This window comes from Symphalangus syndactylus, chromosome 12, assembly GCF_028878055.3.
Source record: "Symphalangus syndactylus isolate Jambi chromosome 12, NHGRI_mSymSyn1-v2.1_pri, whole genome shotgun sequence".
In the NCBI taxonomy this organism is placed as follows: Eukaryota; Metazoa; Chordata; class Mammalia; order Primates; family Hylobatidae; genus Symphalangus; species Symphalangus syndactylus.
Window position 1 is genome coordinate 121855494 of NC_072441.2, and position 22878 is coordinate 121878371.

At 41.0% G+C, this 22878-nt stretch overlaps 1 protein-coding gene across 2 annotated transcripts in view; it reads right to left on the bottom strand.

The window, feature by feature from the left end:
* The window catches only part of ASTN1 (astrotactin 1), a 311909-nt gene that overhangs the window by 189154 nt on the left and 99877 nt on the right, over positions 1–22878 (bottom strand). For both annotated transcript variants that reach the window (XM_055254545.2, XM_055254543.2), the window contains exon 2: positions 12218–12405. In XM_055254545.2, coding sequence (XP_055110520.1) covers positions 12218–12405 — 188 coding nt within the window. The remainder of the gene's footprint in view (positions 1–12217; positions 12406–22878) is intronic.

Consider the following 22878-nt stretch of genomic DNA (forward strand, 5'->3'; position numbering starts at 1 on the left):
TGGAACTTCTTCCATCCAAACCAACCAGTATACAAGCCTGCCAAGCCCAGCATATTGCCCATAGACCATCACCTCATACTCATAAATGGAAAAAAGAAAAGCAGAGTTGCTGCAGGGAATGGAAGAAAGTTTCTTCATGCATTTCTTTCTGTGTCAACCAGGGATTGCTAGTGTCCCATATGTCCTTCACTTTCACATTCCTAGAATGTGGGAGCTGAAGGCAACTTACAAGTTCAGCTAGCCCGGGACTCCCAAGGCACAAGACATAGCCCATCTATGTGCTCCTGGTATGGGTGTTCCAATTGCTGTTAAAGCGGTGGGACATGTTTATGTTATCATTTATTTGTATAAAATACTATTTGCCTAATCTGTATTGAAATAATCAACTATAACATCAAACCCCTGATTTTATTGACATATTTCTCTCAGCTAAGGCCAAATAAGTTTAAATTGAAAAAGCGAGTCAATTTAAATAAAAATATTCAGAAAATACTAACAGAGGTTGCATAAAAATATGCCAATAAAACATGAATGCCAAAGTTTTGAGAATACTTATCTCATTCCAGCCTCTCCTATGTAGATGAGCAAACTGAAGCTCAGGAAGGTCAAGGAGCTTGCCTGAAGTTTCACATGTTTTTGAGAGAAAAAGGTCTACAATCAAAGCTTCCTGACTTCAAATCCAGTAGTCTTATCTCAATATTAGGCTGCTTGCCTCATCAGCAAGCTTTCGTCACAAGTAAGAAGAAGAAGATGTAATGCACTCTGTGTGAGGATTGCTGAGTCCTAGGCCCACGTCACTCTGCTTTGAAAGCTACAAGCAGAGCCCTGGCTGGGACCTGTTGGTGCTGCCTTATCCAAACCCAAGGTGGAGTCCAAGGAGGGTGGTCCTGCTGTGGAAAGACTGGGGGCCTCAGAGGCCAAGGCTGTTCACTCTAAGCCACGGAGCATTGAGGAAAGGGGCTGGGGATGGACACAGCCAGCTGAAAGCCCAGGGATAATGACTGGGATGTATACATTCCATGACACTTAGGAAATAAAAAGAGAATAAAAGATGGATGCTTTAACATCATTGTTGGGACACAGAGCTCTTCTAAGTTTGTTCTATGTGATAGCTTACCTCATGTAAGAATGTTTCTGAAACCCACAAGTGCCAAATTATGACATGTTCACCCTTACAAATCCCAAGGGCCTATATATCTAAGTCCCGAATCCTTCCCACTTCTTCCTCAGACAAGATACAGACATGGAGGAAATGAAGGTTGAATCCTTTCATAAGCATCTGATGATTGATATCCCATATGGATCTCTCATATAGCCCTGTCTTCTTTATGGTATTAGGGTAGCAGAACTCACATCTCAGGCCACCTTAAGCAGTTATACAAATCCCAAATGTCAGAATTGGGAGCCAAAGCCCAGCAGGCCCCAGATACGATTCTGTGAAGCACCCACTACTGTCAGCCATAGTACAACATATTAATAAACTGACATCTGATTCATCCCAAGTTAGAAGGCTACTTGACTCATCCTTTGCTATTCAGGGACATCAGCAGCAGTGATAGAGGTATCATCAGGAGAGAAATCATAAATAGCAAGGCAGCAGCAAGAGGCACCTGACTTTCCTAGATTTATTATAGACAGAGATCCCTTGCAATCTTGGGGAAGGCTACTGACATCTGCCTCTCACATAGGTAAGCCATTTAACAAACTTTAGCAGATACTTAAATGTGTCACAGCTAATTTTATAAGGCAAGGCTAAAAATGCTTTGTTCACCCTAAACTTTATCAGCAAGACCAAGAGCTACCACTAACTCTTGAAGATACGTAACAGTCCTCACACAAAGCAACTTTATTATGATATCAATGTCTGGATGCATAATCCTGCTTCTATTCTTATATATTTATATGAAGCGTTTTGCTATAAGGGGGTATTTTAGCATATCCAGGCATGTCACACATTTCTACTGTGTACTCCAAGTTGAAACCAAGCAGGAGCCATCAGACTCACAGGGAATAAAAACAGCATATTTGCTATTGAGTATCCTGTTTATACTTTTCTTGACAAGTCGAAGCATAGTTTTGTTTTCATTAACATCTGTCTTTGCTAAACTCATCAGTGTCTCTCAGGAGAAGCTAATGTGCTTGCATTTCACCTGAATTTGTGAATACCACATGTCTTGAATTTCTAGCAAGAACAGTTTTTGTCAGTGCCTTAAGTGACAATTATAATCAATCTGTGGGGGTCTGTCTAAAACTAGCAAATTATTGTCTTTCACACTGCAAATAGAACCATAAAGCTTCCACCAAGTTGTTAGGTTGTAGTCTTCATGTGGGTTCTGCAGACAAAATGAGGAGAATGTACTAGATTGAGGTCAGCAAACCTATGGCCTCCAGGCCAAATGTGGCCCACTGCCTGTTTTTGTAAATAAAGTTTATTGAAACACAGCCACATGCGTTCAGTTATATACTGTGTATGGTTACTTGGGCACTACATTGGCAAGAGATGAGTAGTTGAAAAAGAGCTTGGATGGCCTATAAAGCTAAAAATGTTTAACATCTGCTCCTTTATAGACTCCTGGCCTAGATAATTCCTGCCATTGTCCATATTAGGGTTTTCTCCATGGACACATGGCTGGCTACATTTACTATACCTAAATCTAATTTGTCTCCAGCCAAGGCCCACGGGTATGAGTTTGAGATCAGATTTAACGGTGACCTCGGGTCTGTGAGACAGACCCTAAACTTTAGAGATGGGCAGAGGGTGGGGGAAAGATAGTGTGATCTGGAGAAAAGGTAATGGCATCAGGACCCAGAATCTCTGAGTTCTTACATCAGTGCTGGCCATGAGCATCACCCACTACTCTGAGTCTTCTTTTTCCCATTGTGAATGAGAGTAATAACAATCTCGTATGTGTGGATACCTGGGCAGTGATGGAATTCCCTAAATGACATAGCGTGGTTTGATTAAAAAATAAATTAATAAATGAAGTTCTTCCAGAGAAGTTGGAGCTGAAATTATCATCCTTAAATCATAAGATACCTGGTAGGTATCAGATGTCAATTATCAGACCAGACCTCAGTTATCATCCTAAATCATAAGACACCTGGTGGGAAACCCTGTAAACAATGAAACAGAAGTGACATAACAATTCCTGAATGGACATGACTGCATCCCAGCTTTGTAATGGCCCTATTCTATTGTCCTGATATCCCTAATTGCCTCGGTCTTTTCCCTAAGCACAATCCTCTAGGACTCCTCTGAGAGGTTGCCATGATCACAGATGCTTTTCTGACTCCCTAAGCTGGTGGCCCCTGGGTCACACATTGTATGCAAGATTGTTACAGACAGCTTGCACGGCCCCTCAAGAATTTACTGAGCTAATATTTAATGGGTACTTCCCTATAGGCCAGGCACTACAGGAAGTGGTTTATAAGAATCATCTCATTTAATAATTAAAACAGCCCTATAATGTCGGATTTATTATTCCCATTTTATGGATAGGGAAAGTGAGTTTAGAGTGATTAAGCAATTTGTCCAAGGTCAATAAAAAGATCAAGTAAGTGGCAGAACTAAGATTTAAATTGGTCTCTCTGAAGCAAAGCCCTTGCTGTAAACTGCCTCACTAAAATTCATCATCATAAAACTATAGTCTTTGTTGGTTCTCAATGACCAGTGTCTTCTCAGAGCCAATCTCAGGCTTCTCTGCAATATTTGGTCTTCTTGCCCAATCCAGCTCTTCCTTTACCTTCTGAAGCAGCTCATAGACCTCACCATGACAGCATCTTGTCCAATTCTCTATGATGAGTAAATCCTTCCTAATCTTCAAATAAAGGGTTTCTACTGTGCTAGCTAAAAGAAGCAAAATTATTCCATAACCTGGAAAATTGGAGAAACTGTCCAACTCTAATAACACCAAGTAGCAGAATTGTGTAGCAGAGTCAAGTTCGGAGTCAGATACACTTGCCTTAAATCTTGGCTTCCCTTCTCACAGCCTATGTGACTTTGGGCCTGTAATTTACTTTCTCTCAGTCTCAGTGTTCACATCTGAAAGATGGAAGAAATGATAGCTATTTCACAAGGTTGCTATGGAAATTGATTGATAGTATGTATGCAAATGGTCCCATACAGTGCTGGAGACACAATGAGGGCTTAGTGAGCAATAGCTTTATTAGTATGAATATTACCAGTTTCTAATATTGATTGAAACCTCATGGAAATTATGACTCCTGCTTTCAAAAGGATCTTCAGGGATTTCTGAAACTGAGTACTTGAAAGGAAATTGCTAGCTTCTATATCAAGTGAACTAGATTGCTGAACAGAATATTACATCAACTTGTTAAAAGACATCAGCATCCTTTTGAAAATTTGGCCTCTTAGCTATTTTTCTTGCTGTCTGCAGAGATGAGGGTAGCATGAGGCCTCTGTGAACTTCAGGAAAGAGAAAAACAGATTTGCAAAGAAGACGTAAAGACTGAAAAGGAGTGGAAAAGATGATGGAGACTCTACTTGTCTCTCAGTTCTGCCAAGGGCCCTCTTCAAATAGTAAGCATTAATAATGTGATTAAACGCTCCCTGAAAGCAGAACTTTGTCTTATTCATTTCCTATCTACTTAGTAGCTAAACAAATCTGAAGCCTGAAAACAGTGTTAAATAATCAATATCTAAATGAAGGAATGAGTCATTGATTTTAAAAAATCAATGATATGTCCATAATGCTTTGAGAATACTTTTCTAGTTTCTAAAAATTTCCTGCAAAAATTCAAAAGTTTGTATATGAAGAAGCTAAGTTCACTGTTACATGACTTTCACAATTTCAGGTTAGAATTCCCCAACTACCCTTTTCCCTTCCCTGCCAATAAACCCACCACCAGCTGTGAGGTGGTGTGACTGAAGCCAAGGTTAGCAGGTGGAATTAGCCAAGCTGAACAGAGTCTGAGCTTCTGGGGTTAGCTGCCTGGTGTAGCCACAGAAAGAAAATTTGTGTTCCATCATGGTTGTTGGTCCTAGTGCTTGTAGCATTTTAGTGTCAAAGTAAAAATGGAGTAAAGTGTCAGACGAATCTCAGCAGTCAAAAGTCAACAAAACATCAAAAGTTGGTGAAATGACGCATACTAAATATATATTGTGTGCTCACTATGGGTCAGGAGAGGAGTGCTTCTCAAAGTATAGTGTCTGGACTCTGCCGACTGCCTTGATTCAATTCATGGTCCTGCAAACTAATAGTTGTTTACCTTTAGATAAATCACATAGCCTGTTATGTTCTCAGTCTCCTTGTTTGCAAAATGAGTAATAATAAACCCTACTTTATGGTGTGGTGAGAATAAAAAATAAGTTAAAATATATTGAAAGCACTTGAAACAATGTCTAGCACATAGTACGTGCAAAACATGATTTTGATGATGATGATGACAATGATGACGGTGTCTATGTTATATTTTGATTCTCCTAACATCTCCTAACATCTATATAAGTTAGGTCTTAGTCTGCTTGTTGTACTGAAAACAAGAAATCATGAAATCAGTTTTCCAGCCTCTGCTAAAGGAAACGGCTCTGACCTGTGCCTGCAGCAGGAGTGTACCACATAAGCCCACCTCCCCACTAAAACCACCAGGGGAAGGCTAGGATCATATTCACCTGTGAGATAACCTGATACGAAAGCTTTGAACAAACAGGGGCTATGGTAACAAATTAGATACATCTGCTTCTTTCACTAAGGAGTTAGAGTAAGGGAGGAAGGCAGGACATTTAACAGCAGTGGGAACAAAGTTGGAAACACTGTGAAGCTGTGAAAAGTCAGGACAGGTCATGAGTGAGGTGACTTGATGAGTAAATGGAGTGTCAAACACATAAAAGCTTTGCAATTGAGAAAGATTTATAGAATAGACTAGACAAAGAAGCTAATTCATAGCAAGAGGAGCAATAGAAACAGGTGTGAAAGAGCCAAACCACAAGCTATGGAGGCTGAAGGCTGATAAAATCACTCAGATCCTCAACAGCTTCCCAGTTCCAGCCTTCATGAAAATCTGCTCTTTGAATATACTTTTTAAAATAAGGAGAGTGTTGTCTCCTTTATCTCCATATGAATTTCTGCAGTACAGCTCTATTACAGAGAAGGCCTCAGTGGATCTTCACTCTCTAAAACTGAAAACGCTGACCAGTGCATTCATTTTATAGGTGAGATAATGAAGCTTCCAAAAAGTCCAGCAAATTACCTAAAGTGGTAAAGCCAACATATGAAGTCCACTCTTCCAACTGTAAATCCAGCATGTCTTTCCGCTACATCTCAGCTCTCACTTTACTAGAATATGGAAGGGCACCAAACAAGAACAGAATAGATGAGCAACCCAAATGGTGAATGAATTAATATATACCTATGCCCAATGCATCTTGACAAGAGATGCAGGGCATTCCACGTTGCCAGGTGAGGGAGGTTTGTAAGCCAAACCTTAGTTGGCACTTGACATAGTCCCCAAATGGACCCTGGCATCTCCAGGCTTTTGCACATCAGCGTTTCAGACAGAAACAAAGAGCAAAGAGGTTTTGTTTCAAGAGATCTTACTGATTATCTTAGGAACTGCCCACAACTTTCCTAATGGAAGGTAAAATACACAGTGATGGCCCTGGCATGTGGGCAGTATGACCAGTAAGTCAGTTCAGCCCCATGAAGGATGGCTTGAATTGCAAGAAAAGTCTTCTTTGAACTGAATCAAGACCTGTCTTTTTGTACTTTCTGACTTATTACTCTATCTCTGTCCTTTCTGGTAACACACAATATGTCTAAATGTCTCCATTTGTTGCTTAAAGATGAGAAGGACTGGTCCTGATAAATTAGAGCATCCTAAGTTGAATGAAACAAATACTACAAATTGACCATAAAGATGCAAAAGTGACCTTGATTAATGAATTTGTTAATGAGTTTTTGTAACAGATCTGCTGAAGGCAAAAGGCTCTGACAAAAAAGACATCTAGCCCTCTCTCCTGTGCCCACAGACACTTAATAAGAACCTAATAGTGTTGATGACACACAGTGACTGCCACACTTGGAACTGCTCCTCTCTACGTTGGAAGTGGCTGTGCTCTAGGAATGAAATGAGGCATGGCTTCAAGCAAACTCACCTGCGATGCTCAGGCAACTGGACTGAACTTGAATGTAACAGTAAGGGCAAGGAGGAGGCTTTGGTCGAAAGTTGTTATGCAGCCCCGGAAACATGATCCTGGAGGCTCCCATAGGTGTGTTCTGTGGGCTCTGTACTGACTCAGCCCCAAATACTACTTTTTCACACTGGAACCTTCCCACAGTGCCCATTTTATTTGCTGGACTCTGGGACTGTATAATGGCACCTGCCTCTTTTGTCTCCAAGTCGTGTTTCCAACGTTGTTTCTCCCAGGAGTGAACTCTGTACCTTGGGTTCACCTGGAGATCCCAGAAACAGGGAGCCTGGGGGCAGGCTAAGGCCTCTGATGGCGGTCAGCAGTAGAAGGCCATGGGGGCCTCCAGATACTGGCCAAGGAGCCACAAACAGCTGGGGCTACTAAGACTTTTTTCCCCACAACAGTGCCTAAGAAGGCTGAACCACAAAAAATACTCTCTACCAGTGGGAGTTATCAATATAGAAAAATTTCATATATATCTATATCTATCTATCTATCTATCTATCTATCTATCTATCTATCTATCTATCTATCTATATCTCCAAAGAATTTTAGAAAGGCTACTTGCTGTGAAAAATGTACTTAACCAACCTATATGCATATAGGAAATCTATTAACACTGCCATCTTTAATTAAAAAGATGAAATATATAGACAATACATTTAAATTCTACTGTGCACCATTAAACTCGTTTGCATACTTTAAGAAGAAAAATGTACACTGTATGGTAAATTAGCACAAATATAATAAGAAAATTTAAATCCACACAGAGTTTGAATATCTGACATGAAGTCATATTGAAACCTGGTCTTCTATGGAGTAAACCATTTGCCTTATAACTGACCAATTGCCTGACTTTTGGTTTAAACTCACACTCAGTTTTCATTTGCTGATTCTGCTTTCATTTGTTCAAGAGTTTGCAAAAGAGTATCCTTGTGTACTTTCATAGTTCTGAATGTCAGCTATCTTGCAAAATTTGAAATAAATCTCTTCAGCCAAGTTTGAATCATGTAAGGAGGTTAAAATACATCATTTGACCCTCAAAGCAATAATGTAAGATTTCAGAAGGGAAATCCAATTATTCTATGCAAGGAAGAAATGGTACCTCTTTGGAAAAAATAATTCAAAAATTTTAGGATGTAATTGAAAAATAAGAAAAGCAAAAGGTTTTTTCAAAGTTTTAAATTGCCCAGCTCCCAGCTGGGGTATTGGCTTTCTGCGAGCCCACAGTTTTGCTGATGGTCGATTTATACTGGGCATGGTACAAAAGAGAACTTGCAAATTCTCATTCATATGATGCCATAAGGGTCCAAAAAGGTTTCTTTTACTTCTCATTCTCTCATTTCTTATATTTTGTGTTAAAACAAAACATAATATATGCAAAATATAGAAATAAACAGTGGTCTCTGCATTGAGGAAATATGTATAAAAGAGTATACATACAAAATGAGAGAAATGTAAACTTTAAGGTTCTCATAAAACCATTAATTCCCTCTTGCACATATTGGGAATATTTAGGATTATTAGTTAAGCTTTTAATTACACATTTTCTTAACAGAAGAGAAGAGGTTGGATGTATTCATGTTTCGATAATCACTTTATCTTTTCTCTTTTTCCAGTTATGCTATTTTGATCCAATTTGAAAACCGTATCAATATTGATCATTAGAGTTAATGAAAAATAGTCTTGCTATTGTTATTTCATAACTAAAGGGGTTTTGGTAATAAGATTTAATTTAAGTGTATTTCACTACTCAATATTGTTACAAATCAAAGAATTTTGCTATCTTCTGGCTTTTATAATGCTGTCATCCAGATGCTTCAAATAGCTGCCTACCTTTCCTCCAAAGGGTATGGTATAAAGTGTGTCAAATAAAGTCTACCACCACTGGAGTCTCTTAGGAGGAAGCCATCAGAGACTCTAGGAACCACATCTTCACACAGGATACCCTCAGGCTTGATTTCTAAGCTGAGGGCAGATACACAACTTCAGACTGTGAAACTGTTTCTAGAATACAATCCTAAGGATGAGAAAGGCAGTGTGTGGGGTGTGTGTATGGAATGGGAATGGAGGACAACGAGACAGCTAGGTGGGCTGCAGTAGGCTCCACTAACCAAACCATCTTTGATAGGGAAAGGAGGGGGTAGGGAGGAAATATTTATATCTCCACTTCATCCTGAGATTCCTGTTCTGTGGAAGTCAAAGCCCTTCCTGATTTTTTTATGGAGATGTTGCCCTGTCCACATACAAGAGGCCAACCCAAAGACAACACAAGTCTTTCGCACCCTTACGTTTGCCTATGCCCTTTTGTCCTCTGTCTCTTTAGCCTGGTTAAAAATAAAAGAGAATAAATTAAAATTAAGCTGAAGAATAATCTCTTCCATTTTATTTGAAAAATAAAATGTCATAGTGGTCTGCCATTGGTGACAAGTAGCATATGAGAGGTCTCAGAGATAAGTTTAAAGTTGACTCTTGTTCTTTCTCCATTTCAGTGTCCACTGTCCACTAATTCTTGCTCAGGGGATCATATTTGAAAAAACACTAAAATGTAGGGTTTTTCATAGGGGTTGCTTTATTTTAAGGGCACAACCTATTTCCTAAAGTCTTTGGCATTTTTGATCAGCATATATATTTTTTAAATTTTTTATTTCCATTGGTTTTTGAGGAACAGATGGTGTTTGGTTACATGAGTAAGTTCTTTAGTAGTGATTTGTGAGATTTTGATGCTCCTATCCCCTCAGCAGTATACCCACCCCCACAAACACACACACACACACACACACACACACACTTCTCTAGAGAACTTATTGAGCACCTAATTCCAGGGATAGATGGTAGGGTGCTTCCTACACTGAAGATACAATGCGGCGACAAGTACAAGCTTCAGGCTGTTTATCTTTCTGCAGATTCTCTCACTATGCCCCCAGCCCTACCTAGACTCTCCTTCTGACATATTGTTTGTCTCAACTTCTTCTATTTAGGGTCCTTCTTTAAAATATAATCACAATATTTATTTTTGGAAATCTCTATATACCTTTCTTTACCTTAAACATTTCATCAGTGTGACAAAGACTGGGTCTTTGGAATGGTCTCGGACCAAAATAAAACAAAACTACCCATGACCACCATTGCTTCCCACACTGATGGCAGGATGTGGATGGCTGGCGAGAAATCCACCATTGTGCCCTTCTTTTTATTCAGACCATATTATAAATTTGAAGACAATGTGGCCTCTAAATTCTTCACGCCAGTCAATGCCAGGGCCAATTCAGCTGACCTGCCTGAATCCTACCACTCTCTGGACACTACAAGCTATGATAAAGAAGACAACCTTCTCAGAGAGGAAAAACACTGTTCTTTAATAAGAATATGCAAGTACTGTAACTCCCATGCTGTAAACCTTGATTAATTTGTAAATGTGAGTATTAGCAACCTCATTTACCTGCCTGACATCTGACCTTATCTGGATATTAAGGCTTAACATTTGCAATTTAAGAACTCTTTTCTCCGCCATATAGTTTAAACAAAGTGCCTCATGTACATGCAGGTAAACTATCAAGCCAGTTTACTTATGGAGACACGGGTTGAGGAAGAAACAGAAGGCTTACATTTTGAGATTTTATCAGAGATTTTATAGAGAGATTTTCCATCTTTGGATAATGGGCATTCTTCTATATCTAAAATGCACTCGGTTTCCCTCAGTCTGATACACAAAACTAAATAGCATGTGGTGATGGTACTAGAGCAACAGATGAAATAAGGTTTGAACTAAGACATCACAGGTGGATGCATTTCCCACAAATGGGAAATTTACTTATTAACATGATCAATGATCATTACAGTTGAGTTGAGTTTCCTAACAGTGAAATAATCTACACTCTCCCATATACATGGCTCATAAATAATCAGTCAAGTCTCAACCTGCTATTAGGCTACCCTAAGAGCAGACAATGTGTTTGTTTACCAATACAATATCAATACATAAAACACCAAGTGTGACAGGTTTTATTCATCTCTTCACTGGGAAATTCATTCATTTATTCCACAAATATTAATTAAGTATTAACTATGTGAATGCATTGTTCTAGGTGCTGGGGACACATCAGTAAACAAAACAACACTAAACAAAAACCCTGGCCTGCCATCATAGCACTTACTTTCCAGTGAGATTCTAGAATATAAGTTCCTACAATGTTAGAAAGAACCTTCCAACTTTTTTTGAGGCTTCAAATTTCTAAGTAGGAGAAGGAATGCTAATAGTAAGGGATCTGAGTTGAGCTAGAGAGAGGTGCAAGTGTCTACCCATATGACCTCTATTGTAAGAGGAGAGAAAGCCAGTTTACTGGCTTCCTCCTGGCTGGGAGAAGAGAAAAGAGAACTTGGTAGTGGCAAGCAGCTTGGAGAGTCAGTCATTTAACAAACATTTGTGGAGCAACTACTCTAAGATTCTCCAATATACTAATTGGATAATTCCCATCTATAACAACCTATTAGCCTCATCTAATTTTGTTGTTGTTTGAGACAGAGGCTCACTCCGTCACCCAGGCAGAAGTACAGAGGTGCAATCTTGGCTCACCACAACCTCCACCTCCTGGGTTCAAGCAATTCTCAGGTCTCAGCCTCCCAAGTAGCTGGGACTACAGGTGTGCCCAGCTAATTTTTGTATTTTTAGTAGAGATGGGGTTTCACCATGTTGGCTAGGCTGGTCTTGAACTCCTGGCCTCAAGTGATCCATCCATCTTGGTTTCCCAAAGTGCTGGGTTTACAAGTGTGAGTCACTGTGCCTGGCTGCCCTGATCTAATATTATCTCTGGTTTGTTAAAGTTTCTTCATATCTGAGCATGTTCCTAGAGAAAACAGTTGGAGAATGGTACTGTTAGAAATAGTTACAATTATTACTTACATCACAGGTGGATGCATTTCGCAGAAATGGGAAATTTACTTATTAACATGATCAATGATCATTACAGAGTTGGGTCTGATAGAGTGATATCTATGACACCAAGACCCTTAATGTCAAGGTAACGTAAGCTATGGCCTGAGAGGCTAAGGCTGTTCTGCTCTTACCATGACTGAGATGTGGAGGATCCTCAGCTCCTCTTCTGCCGACTCATGTTGGGGTTCTTCAGTGGGGTCTTGTCCAGGAAGGCTTGGGGCACCATCTTGGTGATGAATGTGAAAAAGCAAAGTGCCATTCTCCAGCCACTGCTGCCTCCAGCGCACCAAAGGGATATCCTCTGTGTTCCCTGAGATCTCTAGAAGATGAACACCAAAGGCACAGGTGAGAATCTGGATGGGACCAAGTTTTTCATTTTCTTCCTCGCCACTTGTACCAATTAGCCAGTTTCGTCTGAAGCCAACAGAAGTTTCCAACAATGTATAGTTAGGTCAGATTTTACTGCTACTCCAAACCACAAAGAAGAGAAGAGACCCTGAGAAGAAGTCAATTATCTCCCGTAGGTCTTCCCACCATAAATCTAGTGAGCCAGGCTCTCACCCATTGAAAAAAATATCAAAGTGAAAATTCAAGTTCTTCCCCTTATTTCTATGATCTTTTACACAGCTCAGTTTGAATACCTGATACCCCCTGAGGTAAATACAAGGTTGTTTGCCTCTTGTAAATTTGAAAGTATGAGTTCCCCAGCAATTATTCCTAGACATACCCGTACATTTACCAAGGAGAGAGTTGGTAATTACTGTGCAGACAACTGGCATTTATGGACTAGTGCTGGGAGGTTACTGCAGAGCAACTGGGGCTGGTAGGTTATTTCTAAAACCACAATCATTTGCTGCATAGTCCACTGGAGATATTTGCTAACTTGCTGTGACAGGTAAAGTAATGTTATAATTCCCTTTAATTTTTTTCTTCAGTTTTGCAGAGCAGAATTGGTATACACGGATAAGACAGTGAAGAATCGGGCCCTTATCACAGACACACTCACTTGGTTCTCAGGGATGGAGACTGAGGCACGAGACTAGCATCAATGACTTAATAGCAAAATACCAAAACTGACTATGCCCCTAGCACTGTAGTTGGTGCTAAGGTAGTACTGCAAAATACACCGTGTGTATGTTCCTATCTTTTGCATTCTCAAGCAATATTATATCAAAGCTCCGAGACGTAACACAGTAGAAAAACCTGATTAACCTAGTCTCTCCCAAATTTCTAAGGAACTAGTATTCTGCTGAACACGTTTAGTAAACCATTGCTTTACAAAATTTTTCTTTTTTTTTTCTTTTTTTTTAGCAAGGGTCTCACTCTCATCTAGGCTAGAGAGCAGTGGTGCAATCAGGGCTTATTGTGGCCTCAACCTCCTGGGCTCAAGCAATCCTCCCATCTCAGCCTCCCAAGTAGCTGGGACCACAGACACACCTCACCATGCCCAGCTAATTTATTTTTTTATTTTTTGTAGAGACAGGATCTCCATATGTTGCCCAGGCTGGTCTTGAACTCCTGGTCTTGAGCAATCCTCCCAGCTTGGCCTCCCAAAATGTTGGGATTAGAGATGTGAGCCATATGGCCTGGCCATTTTATTTTAAAGACAAGGCTTCTTCTCCAAAAATTTATTCCTTTGGCCAAAAAAATATAATAATTTCACAGACATAAAAGAGATTTAATAAGACACACTTAGAATGTATTCTCTCATCAAGTACCACAACCATAAAAAGGAAAACAATTTTAAGTATTTATGGAGTTTATAAATATATTTCAGTGTTTGTGGGAGGGCGCAACTGATGTTATTTATTTATCGATTGGTTTGTTTATCCAACAGGCATGAATTGGCCATGTATTATGCACAGGCACTGTTCCAGGCACTCAGATACTAATCTAAACGAGATCCTCAACAAATTCTACAAAGCAGCCCACCATGAGTAAATGTGACAAGTGTTGACACCAGTGGCAAAGTTTTGTGGGAACACAGAAGAAGAAAAGAGTAATCTTGTCTGGGTAGAGGGTAGAAGAGGGGAGGAAAGTAGCCTCTGAGGATGATGATACTGGTAATGGGTTTGACGGGCAAGTGGACTTCCTTTCAATAGGTAGAGAAATAGGGGAAGTATGTTCAGGCATTGATAGGGGAATAAGGATGAGGAAAAGGAAGAATATCAGCTGGTCCACTAAGGGTAGGGCAAATAGAAGGCTTTATATGAGCCACAGGTCATTAGCCTGTCTCAGAAGACACTGATACGATTCCCTGTATTGTCCTACCATCCCACAGATGAGGGAGAAGGTACAATTAAGAGTGTGGGTCAGGGCTGAAAGAGGAAGGGATCAGAGATCCCTTCCATCCTTGGCCCCTCCCTAACCACCTAGAGGACTCAGTCATCCCATTGGGTTGCTAAGCTGTCCATGAACTCAGACAAAGCATCCAGGAAGCTGTAGTGCGCAGAGGGTGTGAGGACGGACAATCCCCTGAACCCCAGTCCTGGCTTTCTATAAGCATGGCCTCAATCATTAAGCGAGGCTATGAACAGACTTCTCCAGGAAAAGAGTCCCTCTTTCTACTAAGGAGGCTTCCAGATTTCCATGTGGGGAGAAACCTGTGGGCATGTCTGTGGGGGTGCATGCTTGGAGCAGCAGTGACCCGTGACTCTTCAGAGGAGGCCTGACAATCACAAACTCCATTCCCCACTTGGGCGCTTATCCTTCCAACCATTACTCATGCCTTCAAATCAAAGCCCCAAAGCCTCCTCCCAAGAAACACACTCTCCTCCCGTGAGTGCCTGTCCTGTTACTGCAGCGGAAACCAAACTCTGTCTCCTAACCCCAGACATAAAAATCACAAGCTGTCATAGCTCCTAACAGAGCACCTGATGACACAATTAAATCACCCACAGCAGGACACCTCCAGCCTCCTGCCTGCACCGGTTCCACCCCAGGGTAGGATTTATCTCATACACATCTGAGTGCCACTCAGCCCTTCCTGTAACTATTCTGAAGGATCTAGCACCTCATACCTCTAAAGCACTTGGCAAACCAGATTTTTATTTCCCAGGAGATCCTCATCAAATAGGTCAGGCATATTACCTCTGTTTCCGTTGTGGAAGCAAGACAAGGTTCCTAGACCAAGGTCACCCCAGTCTGACACAGAACAAAGGCTGAGGTGGATGAACAATTTGTCCCCTCCACCCGCAACGCATGCACCAGACAACATAATCTCAGAGCATGCACAGACAGAGAGCACACTTGACTAGCTAAATCCATGTAGTCATTTAGGAGCTTTTATGTTGCAGTCTTTTAAGTTTTTATACTAGGTCTTCATATCCCATGATTTCTTTGAAAATTGAGATATAATTCACCTACCATAAAATTCACCCTTTTCAAGTATATAATTCGATGGTTTTTAATATATTCACAAAGTTGTGCAGCCACAGTCTAATCCCAGAACATTTCATCAGCTCAAGAAGTTCCATACCTATTAGCAGTCCAAGGCTTTTCATGAGGAAGAAGGTCTTTTGCTCCAGGGTCCTAGGCATGGTAGCACCAATGGAAGAACAGGTACAGTGAAGGTTTGACAAAGTACCCCCATGGGGAGGTGGGCTGAGAGCACAGCCTCTGGCCTCGGCTTCCAGGCCAACCCTCAGAACCTCTCTGTGGGTTATTCATGCCCATCTCTACAGACAGTGAGTTCATGATTCTGCCTGGACTAGACTCACCATAGAAGGCAAAGGATGGAAGGAAGAGGGCACCATGCCTACCAAGGGTGCCCATCATTTTTCAGTTTCAAGATAATTACCTAATGATAGCATCTGCCTTGGCTTTTTTCTTTTTCCTGACAGATCTGACACAGAAGCGCTACAATGCTAAACCAGGAATTTACTTATGTATGCTACATCTGGCCTGGGCCAACCAATGAAAAACCACACAGGGCACAGTAAGTGTCTTGTGAGTTTCCTAACCGATAGGACTGAGATCAGAGCTTGGAACATCAATGTAATCATACTGGTCTGGATCCCAGCAGAATATCTCAGGAAGAGGAAATGCTCAGAAATCGCTTTACCAATGCAAGCCTGCCATGAGGCTCGCAAAAGCAAATTTGGGAGGTGATAGTTACGCCTGCCCAAGCCCAGCTGAGGGTGCCGAGGAGGCTCAGATAGAACCTTTTTCACAGGGTACTGAATAAGCAAAGTCTCAACGAGATCCTACTCAGTCATCTCAAGATACCACAGGTGGCAGGAGCACCAATGCCATCATCACACTGTGGGCCTGAGACATCAAGAAAGGGAAGGTATCCTGATTTCTGGTGTGTCCATTCTTCTCCTCCACAAATCTCACATCCCTCAGCACCCCCTAAATGTCTGGAACTTCCCAGAATCTATGGAAACCAGGGTGCTAGTTATTCTTGTATAAAAGACATATTTTTGGAGCACACTATATTTGCCACATTCAGCAAATTGTGTTACATGGTCCCTATTCTCAAAGAGGTTTCAATCTAATAGAAAACTTAAGACATGATCATGATGAAGTACTTTAAGAAGTAATAGCAGTGCTGAATGCAGAGTGGAGCTTGGCAGGGCATAAATGGATGGGAAGGAACCAAATGGGAGAAAATGTTGGAGGGGCATTCCAGATGAAGAGAACAGTGTGTACAAAGGAACAGAAGGATAACACATGTTTGCAGAACCACAGGAGGTCTAGTTAAGCTGCAGGGGGCATGAGGTGGAGAAGAATAGCCCAGGACAGCAGCGAAAAATGCAGATTGGTGACAACTGTGAACGTGGTGAATGCCCACTTAAGGAGTTCAGAACTAATGGAAAGCCACCTATGGTTTTATAAAGCAGAGGAATGAACTAGGCCACAATTTAGAATGATTACGAAGACCCCGAAAGACAATGGCAGGAAACCAGACTCAATAAGATCTTACTATAACTCTAATCCTATAGTCTGCAATGACTAAAATAGTGAGTTGAGGTGGAGGAGGCCTAGGTATGGTACGAGTAACCTTGAATGAGTTGCCTTGATATGAGTTTTCTCATCTGAACAAGGAGGATCTGTGTCGATGAACTTGAGGATTTTGTTGTAACTTTGACATTCTATGATTCTAAGTCCACAAGGTTGTGCTTCATATAACCATCTATAAAGAAAAGTTTAATATCTCAAACCATGTCAAAACTTCTCTAAGCCTAACCCAAACTCCACTTCTCCTTTCCCTCTGCACACAGGGTGGACAGGCTTCGGAGGATTTGATCAGAGCCTTCAAGACCCGGGCCATGTTCCCACTGGACCTCAGGCTGGTGAGAAAGGCTCTCATTCATGGTGGTACAGATGCATGGTTTCTAAGAAAGATAATTTAGAGCTTCTGCATGCAATACAGAATTGGAATAATGAGATCTTGGGCAGGGAAAGTCACAGCAGAGAATAATCAGGGATAGGGAAAGGCAGTGGGAAGGAGAGTGAGATGAAATCACTTTTAGATTAGCCTTAGTCATTGTTCTAATGTTAGCTTGTGGATTGTGAGCTTGTAGCACTTTTTGTGGGGTTAGATTAGGACACTGGAAACTTTGCTTCAAAAATTCCTCTTCCAGGGATTACAACTTCCCCTTACCATCCAAGTGCCCTGTTCCTTCTTTGGGCATTTCTTCATGTTGGCAGTCCCTGAACTGAGCTGCTAAGAAAACACATCTTGTCAGGATCAGGATTTCTCCCAAAATACAACCTCATTGAGGACCAGATCCATGATGCCCTCTTTCAAAGAATTTGACAGTTTGAATTCAAATATGAATTTTAACCTGGAAAATTGTCAAAGAACTTTAATTCACTGGATAGCTTAGAGTGACTTAGAGCCGTCTTGGTATTCTGGGACCCTTTCTCACTCCTAGCAAGGCTGAGTGCAAGCTGAATCCAGCTGAGTACTAATGAGGCTGCTGTGATTGCTGAGGTCAAGGCAGGAGGAAGCATTAACTGGTCAATTTTTAGCCTCATGTTGAGGGCACCTGATGAACTAACCCTGCAGTCTTTCAAGGTTGAGGTTGACACTCCCCGATGGCTATGACTGACTGTTAAAAGACTTTGCTTAAATTAGGAGTTTCAAAGTTGCTGTTAGTCTAAGAACCCTTATCCAAACCAAATCTAGTATGGTTTCTGAGGGGGGGTTCACAGAGCAGAGTTAAGAAAGAACTGGATCAGTTGGAGGACAAATAAGATGCACTCCTATGAGGGGAACTTGCTGTTAGGGGTTTGAAGGGTGTCTCTGGGTTATTACTTTTGCTGGTTGTTTTCAGTTTTATTAAGTGTGGTATTATGAAGAGCCTTCTAACCTCTATGAAAGAAATATAATGGAAAGGAAAAGAGGCATCTCTAAAAATAGAATCTAGCTACACCTCCACCCTCTGCTATCTCAGCAGCCATTATGAGCTTCCCTATGTGATAAAGACTGAGCTTCGAACTTTGGTAGTGATAAACCTACTGTCAAACACGAAGAATAACAAATGGGTCTTGTCTGTCAGATACTTACTATCATTAAGGTAACCAATGATAGGCCTATGATAGAAATACCCCCCTCTTCTGTTCTTTTTTCCTTCTAATTTCAGAGTTTGAAAGATATTGATGGTAGGTCTAGTTTCCCACATGGTTTCATAATGGTCTTCTCACTGAAACTATTAACAGCGGTATTAACTTTCAACACCTTTGTAAGAAAATAACCTGCTTAAGTCAAGGGTTAATAACATTAGGGGATCACTAATTATCCTGCAAATCTTCACCCTAGTATCAAGCGTGACCCAAGTCTTAATGTCTGTGGAAAGGGATCCTCTAAAGACCCCAACTTGTTTCATAAACATAATGACAGGAGCACATTAATGTCCTGGCCATCTGTGAAGGAAGATGAGGGACAGATGAAAAACAGACAAAGGAGAAAGATGCAGAGAGGAGGAACAAAGTCAGGAAAAGTGAGGAAATGAGACTAACCCGGAAAACGATGGCCCTTGGACTGAGCTGGCTGAGCCTCCATGCCTCTCGCCATAGGGACCATCCGGTATGGCATTCTGAAGTGCTAAAATCCCGCATCCCAGATGAGAGCCACAGAAAACAGGACACCCTGCTGGGCCTGAAGTCAGCTAGCACAGATGTCAGAAACGTTGATGGTTTGCCTGAAGTTTGTGCCTATATTGGCCTGGCGGCTAAGTGAACAGCAATATGGAAAACAGCATAGCCAGGAAACTCTTTTGTGAAGATGCTCAGAGAACAATTGGGAATGGAGTTCTCATTGTGGTTCCTGTATTCAACTCACTGCCATAGAGCTGCTTCCTCTCATCTCATTCTCATTCCTCTTTCTCCAAACAGGCTTGAGCAATGGCCACAGAACTATGTGGAACAAAAGCTTTAGAGCAAAATAGCTTAAAATTTCAAAAAGCTCTCATCCAACAGAAGCACAGGAGGTTCATTTTTCAAGGAACCAAAATTTTCCTGACTTGCTGGGATTTGGAATAGAAATATCCACTTGTGACTAGGAGGAGGATAATTGAATTTCTGTTTCCCTGCTTGGTGACATTACCCTTAAAGGCAAAAACAACAGAGCCTCAAAGCATGAGTGATTCAGTGATGAGAAACAATGGCAGGTTAGAGAAAGCACTGGACAGGAAGCTTGGAGAATGGGAGTGTTGTAAGCTCCCTGGAGCTCACTTTCTCATCTTCAAACCATGGGACTAGATTTCTCTAGGAACTGTCCAGCTCTAACCATGTTATTCAATGACACAAAACCAAACGTGACACTTGGCTCTAGTTAGACCCCAAATCAGATGCAGGCTGTTTTTTCTATATGGCACCTGGATAAAGGTCTTTGCAGAAATTTTTCGAATCAGACGTTTTCTCTTGGAGTTTGGATTTTTCTTTTTTTTTTTCTTTTTTTTTCCTTCTTTCCCTTCCTTCCTTCCTTCCTTCCTTCCTTCCTTCCTTCCTTCCTTCCTTCCTTCCTTCCTTCCTTTCTTTTTCTTTCTTTTTTTGACACAGCATCTCACTCCAGTGCCCAGGCTGGAGTTCAGTGGCATGATCTCAGCTCACTTTAGCCTTGACCTATGGGGCTCAGATGATTTTCCTACCTCAGCTTCCCAAGCAGCTGGGACTCCAGGTACATGCCACCACGCCCAGCTAATATTTGTATTTTTTCTAGATACGAGGTTTCACCATGTTGCCCAGGCTGGTCTCAATCTCCTGGCTCAAGCAATCCACCCACCTCGGCCTCCCAAAGTGCTAGAATGTTTCAGCTCAATCCAGCCTATCAATTTATAAGGTAAGGAGTGGCTGTATTGAAACTCATGAGAGTGACCTATTGAAATTCCAATCAACAGTCCCCAGTAAGAAAAAAAATCATCCACATATAGATGCTTCCAAATAATTTTCAATGAATTATTAACCTTTGATCAGTTATGTTTATGTGGATAAGAGTAGCCTGATCTCTCTCTCAGTGGCTCCACCCTTTATAGAGCTAGACTCTAAAAATCTGCAATGTTAACTTCTTTTGAAGCTGCCCATCCACCCGCTTCTCCTTTGCCAAAAGGCTAGGATGGACTAAAATGAACCAACACAAGAAGCAGGAGTGATGAGAGAAAGGAAATAAGCACCCTGGAGAGTCCATAGTTTGTTGTCTCTGGGGGCAGTTTGGGGCGGGAGCTGTGGGAAGCAGAGGGTGGCTTTTTAAATCAGTCTTGATGGAAAGCAGTGAAGCTTTCTATGGATGCTGCTGGAAGTAGGTCACTCTACGCTACTCTGTGCTGGCATGAATAGCAATCGAGCAACTACACGAACATTCTATTTACCTAGCCATGGAGATGAAAACATTCCTGTGGGGGGAAAATGCAGCCAGAAGGTTCTGACACAACCAGACAGATGAGGAGGCATTCAAATGACTTGTGATTTCATCCAAAATGATTTGCTTGTTCCTACCACAGTGTTTCTCTGGATCTTTTCAAACCTCTGCAAAGAGTTTATCCACATGATACTCATTAAAGTCTCATTTGAAAGGGTAAAAAAAAAAAAAAAGCCCAAAGCTTTTTGAAAAAGGCAGGGTTATCTGAGCTGCAAATATACTGGTAAAAGGATTTTTTACTTATATCTATTTCTATTCTCCACTGCCACCCGACTGACCTTTATAAATTGAAATAACAGCAGGCATTTAAGAGAATCTGACATCAAGTAAGGTATGTAATAATATTTAAACTCCATAATGTTAAAATATGTATTTACAGATCATTTCATACATTGTAATGAGAATAAGTCATTTTGAAGCCTGAAGCTTTAGGACTGGAATTCTGATTTGAGCTTTGCAAGTCCTTGAGGTCCACTCTCCTGCAGTGATGTGTTGGAAGCAAAATGGATGCCGAAATTTTGGAAAAAGTCAGAAGACTGGTCATAAGGTGATTATAAGAAAAGTGTATACTAGACCCAGTGAGAGATCTGTTCATTCCAAATCCTCTGTCTTACACTCCTGGTCTTTCATTAACAAAGAGATTAGTATTTGCCATAATTTTCTGATCCTAAATGATTTCAGTAAGATCCTCTCTATGGCTCTTGCCTTATAAAATGAATGGAGAAAAGAATTGAAAATGACTAAATATCACCTGGAAATGAGTTACAAAAGAAGAATAGCCTGTTGCCTGTCCTAAACTGTTTTGATTCATCTCCATTTCCAATTAGTTCTCATCCACTTGTATTTCTGTTCTTATCATCTAAGATTCAACTCAACAAGTAATAATGTATCTATTATGCACTGGCTCTGCTAAGAAGCCCATTCAATATTCATGAACTAACTTAATACTCAATGACCCTTTCGTGTGAGTATTTATATCTGTATTTTAGAGATGAGGAACTTGAGTTCCAGAATAGTCAAACTACTTGACCAAGTTCACCCAGTGTGTAAATATTAGAATGGTAGGGGTGGGAGTGGCAATTGAGTGGGGAATCTTAGGTCTCCTGGTTTTAAAGCCACCGTTGTTTTTCACTATCTCAACATTCATTCTCTCACTTTGCAAATCTCAGTCTTGGGATAATACAAACAAAGTGCTTAGCAGTACCTGGAGTTTAACAAACACTAGTATCATCATCACCATTAATCCTGTTTGTTGCCATTATTACTATCACAACAATCTTTAACAGAATTAAGCAAATTAGGCCTTTAAATAGCTTCAGCTGCTTAAAAGTCTTCATAAGTCCAGGAATCAGCTCAGTTCCAGTTGAGAAGCCCAGGGCAAGTTGTATTTGTACATTTCTGTAAGTGCTCATTAGCAAATTGAACAATCTTTAGATGTCTCTGATAAAACTCCACGTACACTATTTATGCTTTTAAGACTTGGCTATGGGGGCTTTCACAGAGGGATGCCATGCCATCCAGGCCCATTCAAGGCTGGCATGCAAGGCCAGCCCCAGGGAGCTTGTTGTCAGGCACTTAGCAAGGCACTCATGAATTCAAATGGGCAGTTCCTTCCAGGACATCGGGGTGGTGATTGTGGTCAGGGAAGAGGGAAGGAGCAAATGGGTGCAATATTAAAATATTAGTTATGCTTTTATCAGTAGTAAACTGAGTCCTGCTCTGTAGACTAGTCTGTGTGAGCACCTGGTATCATAAATGCCAAGAAGTACTGCACTCAAGTAGAACCTTCCATTCTCATCCTCACTCCAGGGAACAGGCTTTCCACCCCATTCCCACAGAGGCCTGAGCTTACCTTGCTGGCCCTGAGCACTACCTTCTTGCACATACAAACAGCCAGGGAGCCCAAGCTGGAGGGCCAGTCATTTC